This window comes from Oncorhynchus mykiss, chromosome 2, assembly GCF_057628025.1.
Source record: "Oncorhynchus mykiss isolate SJ-2025 chromosome 2, ASM5762802v1, whole genome shotgun sequence".
Lineage (NCBI taxonomy): Eukaryota > Metazoa > Chordata > Actinopteri > Salmoniformes > Salmonidae > Oncorhynchus > Oncorhynchus mykiss.
The window spans coordinates 78,126,060-78,132,059 of record NC_143023.1 but is presented as its reverse complement, the minus strand read 5'-3'; the positions used below and the strand labels follow the sequence as shown (position 1 = coordinate 78,132,059).

The 6,000-nt window shown below is 42.9% G+C and overlaps 1 protein-coding gene across 8 annotated transcripts in view; it reads left to right on the top strand.

Moving 5' to 3' along the window:
- Positions 1–290: 290 nt before the first annotated feature.
- LOC110496855 (serine/threonine-protein kinase WNK1) overlaps positions 291–6,000 on the top strand; it is a 66,617-nt gene continuing 60,907 nt past the window's right edge. For 5 of the 8 annotated variants that reach the window (XM_090208386.1, XM_036956147.2, XM_036956142.2 and 2 more), the window contains exons 1-3: positions 326–410; positions 552–1,022; positions 3,742–4,982. In XM_090208386.1, the coding sequence (XP_090064512.1) occupies positions 4,203–4,982 (780 nt within the window). In that variant the 5' untranslated portion in view covers positions 326–410; positions 552–1,022; positions 3,742–4,202. The other 3 variants (XM_090208375.1, XM_036956134.2, XM_090208361.1) reach the window with 2 other exon arrangements.

Sequence of the window (6,000 nt, the reverse complement as noted above, 5' to 3'; positions counted from 1 at the left end):
GATTGCTGCCTTGTAGAAGTGGACCTGGTCGTAAAGGCTGTTCAAGTCCAGGGTGTAGTGGTGGGCCAGGTAGACATTAGGTTTTGAGGCACAGTCCTGGGAAATGCTTGCATTCACCAGTATGGTGGCAGGGTGAACATATTTTTGTGGTAGCAGGATGGAGATGACCACTTGTGTTTTTTATTTTTTAAATGTAACATTAATTTAACTGTGTTAGGGGAAGAGGAAGAAGCTTTTTCAATCTCACTCACACATACAATCTGTATTCTTTGTCAAATCAACAGAGGGCAGTGTTTACCTCTGGCCTGGCTTTCTAACCTGTATTATGATAACCGTGAGGCCTCAAGCCCCCTATCCCTTGAACTGAAGTCGATTTAACGATCCCTGTTCAATTGCAACAAACATGCATGGTATGTTTTGTCATTACTCTTCTTCTACATGATCTCGAACGAGTCATGATGCTATAGTTAATGGGAAATTATGCTTTCTAAAACTCGGCCTACATTTCATTTTTGAGTGCTCTTGTTTACATTTTCATAATCGGTTTACAGGTTATTGTCTCTCCGAAGCTGCAGCACTTTTGCACAGCGCCATACAGATAGGATCCATCATAGAATACGATTCTATTTCTAAAGACAACACCAAAGATGTTCTATTTGTGACAACACTGAGGTGAGTGTTCTTGTGAGGTCGCCATATTCAGTTACGCTTGCGGTGGGGTCTATTGACCACCCACAACGTAGCAGTAGCTATCTTGCCGCTAGTAGCCGAATGAATTTGGGGGAGTGCCTGGTTTGAAGCTAGCAAACTGCCGTCGTTAGTGGGAAGGAGGCGGTTCTAGTCCCCCGCTAGCACGAGAGAAAGACCCGCCTCATCTGTAGAATGAACGCTGCCAGTCTGGGAACGTTCCGACAGTAATTATTATACCTCAGTAATTCCAACCGGCTCCTTTGCTTTGGTAAACGTGTTAGAGTTCTCACAGCTTGAAGACTACTTATGGATGGAAACTTGACCACACGACGGTAAATGACACTACAAATCAACGTATTTATATGAGTTGTAGCCTACTATGGTGGGGAGTGAATCGCAGTTATGGCAACGCGGAACTTTCATTCGATGTTCTATGCGGAGATAACGTTAACAAAGAACCCTCGCTCCAGCTAGCCAAAGCTAACGTTTATCAGACAGATTTAAAACGGCCAAGGGGAAAATGTAATTTTCGTTTTTGTCTTTGTATTGATTTGTGTTATTGTTTCGATTTCTCGATTATGTATTTTGACAAACGACGTTATTCAATTGCTCTTTTACTAGTTACGCTGGGGTAGTTAGCTAGTTGCTAACTAGCCGCCATCAAGCAGGAGAGTGTAGCTATCACTAACGTTAGCTAGATAGCTACCAAGCTGCTGGCTTGCCGCCATCATCAGGCATAAGAGTAGCTATCACTAACGTTAGCTAGATCGCTAGCTAAATGCGCAATCCAACATGGAACGATGATGCCTGTGAGCAAGTTAACGCTAACGTTTGTCCAGACATATATATTCTTCAGTTTTAAATATATTAACTATGTTAGTGTGAAATGTTGTTTACTGTTTTCAATGTCAACTAGTTTACATTGATTGATGACATAACTAGCTAACGGTATATACCAGCAATGGCTAGTTAACGTCAGCTTCATGTTCTATAATATTGTTTCTCGTAGCTAAGGCCGTTGTGGTAAACTAAAAGCCTTGTTATCTACAGTCAGTCGCCAGTCAAGTGTCGGCTATGGCTGTGCTCAAATGTAACACGTGATTTTCTCTGCAAAAACTCAGAAATTAATCCACGCAGAGACGATGAATATGACCGGTCTCATCTCTAGCCCAGTTAGCTACCATTCGTTTTCCTTTCGACCGCTCTGCAAGCGTTATATTGTCGAAATACGTTAGTTACTCCCCACGCCTGGAGTTTATTTGTGTAACGTTAACTATTGTAATTTACTGCTGTCATGCGCAGGGTAGATACTTCCGAAAAATGTCTGAATAAAAATGTCTGCGCCAAATCCACATTCATTAATATAGGTGACGTTTTACAGTAATCTTAACTACATAATGTTTACATGAAATATTATTGCATTCCGTGTAGCATGTGTGAAGTAACCGGTTGATAGGGCATTACTACTGGTGTAGGTGATAAAATCAATGATCTTTCGGGATACTGTACTGCTGCGGCAATTAGTCACTAATTATTCAGATTATTAGTGATTTTATTGGAAGTACTGAAGAGGTGGAAGCACGTGCACACTTGGTAAAAATATACATATTCTTTCCTGACAATACAATTTTTTATCTGCTTATGTTTTAAGACCATTTTGGAAGTACACACCGGGCGTGAAAGCAGTAAATGACTATAGTTGCTCATCGAAACTCCATACTTGGTGACAAAGGAACGTATTTTGACTCAACACTTGCGCAGCTGTCTAATAAGAAAATTAATGGTAGCTAACTGGGCTAGAGAGGAGACTCATCATATTAATCATCTCCTCTTTGCCCAGATACTGATTCAGACTACACCTAGCTAGCAGATTGTAATGGGCTAATGTGTTTCTCCGTTAGCAGTTACAGGGTAGGTACTGTTTGGCCGAACACAGCAAATTTTCAACCAACCTTAACTTGGCGTTGGGAAGACAGCCAAAGTCTAGTTGCAGAGAGTTTGTTTAAGCAATAAAGCACGAGGCTCTGTGGTATATGGCCAATATACCAAGGCTAAGGGATGTTATTAGGCACAACGCAACGCGTCCTGGTTACAGTCCTGAGCCGTGGTATGTTGGCCATATACCACAAACCCCCGATGTGCATTATTGCTATAATAAACTGGTTACCAACGTAATTAGAGCAGTAAAAATACATGTTTTGTCATACCTGTTGTACCACGGCTGTCAGGGCTCGAGCCACCCAGTTTATAATTGAATTTAGAAGATGCTCTGTTATAACTTAATTTATTTGATTTAATCTGTCTTTTCTATTTGAAAACTACTTTCATTAATCGAGACAGGTGAGTGTCATCATGATATGCATCACTTTGGGATGGACACCCACTTGTCCCAATCAGTGAGAGATTTAAAATAGACAAGAAGGCAGCATACATGTTGTTGGATTACTTAATGGTGCGAAAAATAGAAACAGTTTAATAACAGAGCATTTTCTAAATTCAAAAGAACCCCCTGCAACTAGACATGGACGTTTAGAAGACCGCCTGTCTTCCAAATCGGGAATTGAGGAAGTATCGACAAGTTATGGTCGGTTGTAGGCACTGTTTGCCGTAGCACACAGAATTTATCAGCCAGCTGGAATAAATGGGCAATATTTGTAATAGCTTGACTGCACCACAAGCTAGTGAAGCTATTGTAGTATTATGTGTATGTTCTCTGTGTTATGATATTTAGTTTTTTAGTAGTACACTTGTTTTGCTGTGTATTGTAAAGCATGAGATAACTGTCTGCACTTGACCACCATGACAGGGACACATTTGTTTATATATAAATATTGAAAATTCACTCTAGTTTGTACTGCTTCTTAAAAACGATTTTAATCAACACTCTTCTCCAACCTCTCTTTGCAGTCAGTGATGAAATTTTATCTGTTAAGTCAGGAATTCCAGATTTGTTGACCAAGCCCCCACTCACAGTTAAACCAGTTTGCCCCTTTCCCCCTAAATTTCATTGCTATACTGATCCCGTCTGTCCCTGTTTCTTTCCACCTGCAGTGACACTGGATCTCAGCTGGGAGTGTGTGGCCTGTCGTTGCCTGCACAGTGAGGCTTGGTGCCTGGAGCTGAGTCTAGCTCTTTCCCCCTCCCCTCTGGTGGCTCCTTATGCTGGATTGCAGCTGTACCCTGTGTCTTGCAGGATGGATGGTGTGGATCTAAAGGGTCTTGTGTGTTGGCAGCGCTCCCTGTTCTGTGACAGTGTTCTCTTCTTTTCTATTTACAAAATAACACCCCCCATCCTCCACCCAGACTCTGAGCCCTGTATACCTACTAACTGTATTTAAGCAGCAGTCACACGGGTAGGAATAGGAGAGGGAGGTTTGCAAAGCAAGCTCCTGTTTTAATTGGTCAGTCTGACCACATAGATTTCCATTTCTTTCCTAAGCCTTTATGGAGGAAGTTTGAGTTTTATTTTCTCTGTTGAATCATATCCGCTCACTATCGTTGGGGGTGGTGGGATGTCGGAAAAGCCCAACAACAAGATGGTTAAGTTCCTGACTCCCCTTCCCAAGAGTGGTAACGCAAACAACGGGTCTGGCTCGGACTCGCTTGTTGGTGAACGGATGGCAGCGGAGGTGAGGCGGCGCCACCACACCATGGAGCGCGACCGTTGCGCTGCAGAACATCGAACATTCTTCCGTCGCAGCGTCATCAGCGACTCCAACGCCACAGCCCTTGACCTCCCCTTACCGAGTAAAATCCCTGTCCTTGCACCTCTGGTACCCCGCGTGCGAGATGTCGCGCCCCGGCATTCTGGTGCACTGCCCACCCCAAGACCTGCACCCCGTGTGACTGTGAGGGAGGAGTTGGCTGAGTGTGAAGGTGGATTGAAGGTGGATGTAGTGTCTGTAGAGCAGAAGGCTGCTGTACTACAGGATATCTGTGATGGGGAAGCAGTGGTGTCTCAGCAAGCAAACAGTCTAGCTGCCCAACCTCTGAGCCAAACAACAGAACCTGAACCTGAGAGTGAGGTGAAGGAGAGTGGAGAGAGTGAAGAAGGAGAGGGGAGGGAAGCAGATAAGGAAGAGAAGGAGAAAGCACGGGTAGAGGCTGAACTGAGAGAGGCGGAGAAGAAGGTGCAAGATGACATTGAGGAAGCCGAGACGAAAGCGGTGGGAACGTCACCGGATGGGCGTTTCCTCAAGTTTGACATTGAGATTGGACGTGGTTCCTTCAAGACGGTCTACAAGGGCCTGGACACAGAGACCACAGTGGAAGTGGCATGGTGCGAGCTGCAGGTAAGACTGGACTACATCTCAATACTATCTATGTAGCTTAAACTTGCATCCTCATTTCCCTCCATGAATACTGATATGAAAGCGCACCACTGATAAGCCCAGTGATTACAAAATTGGCTCTTTACAGGTTCCCGGTTGATCCCTAATCAGACCCATACAAAACCTGTTGAGTCACTCATAACCTACAAAATATGTGAGAAGAATATACTAGTCTCATCTCAACCTGGTCTCAGGGCATTTTGTATTATTCTGTACGTAAATCATTCATATGATAATGTATGTTGAGTTTCGTATGGTATGTATTAATTTGTGGATGTTCCTCATCCATTTCATGTGAAATCTTCTTACGGCTGCTGTCCCTGTACAGGGATCAACATCAGCGGACATCAGCGGAAATTTCAGAGTGACAACTAATAGTACTCGATACAACTCAAACTTTCATTAAAACACACATGCAAGGTACTCAATTAAAGCTACACTCGTTGTGAATCTAGCCAACATGTCAGATTTTTAAAATGCTTTTCGGCGAAAGCATGAGAAGCTATTATCTGATAGCATGCACCCCCCCCGAACCACCTGAACGAGTTCTAAACAAAATAATTAGCGTAGCCGGCGCTACACAAAACACAGAAATAAAATATAAAACATTCATTACCTTTGACGAGCTTCTTTGTTGGCACTCCTATATGTCCCATAAACATCACAATTGGGTCTTTTTTTCGATTAAATCCGCCCATGTATACCCAAAATGTCCATTTATGAAGCCCGTCTGATCCATGGAAAAGCACCATTCCAAAACGCAACGTCATTTTTTAAAATAAAAAAAGTTACCTATAAACTTTGACAAAACACTTCAAACTACTTTTGTAATCCAACTTTAGGTATTAGTAAACGTTAATAATCGATCAAATTGATCACGGGGCGATCTGTATTCAATAGCAGCTACTCTTGAAATCATCGTCCACATTCTCTCTTCCATAACTTCCTCTGGTGTGCTCGACGACAGGAAGTGCCTATT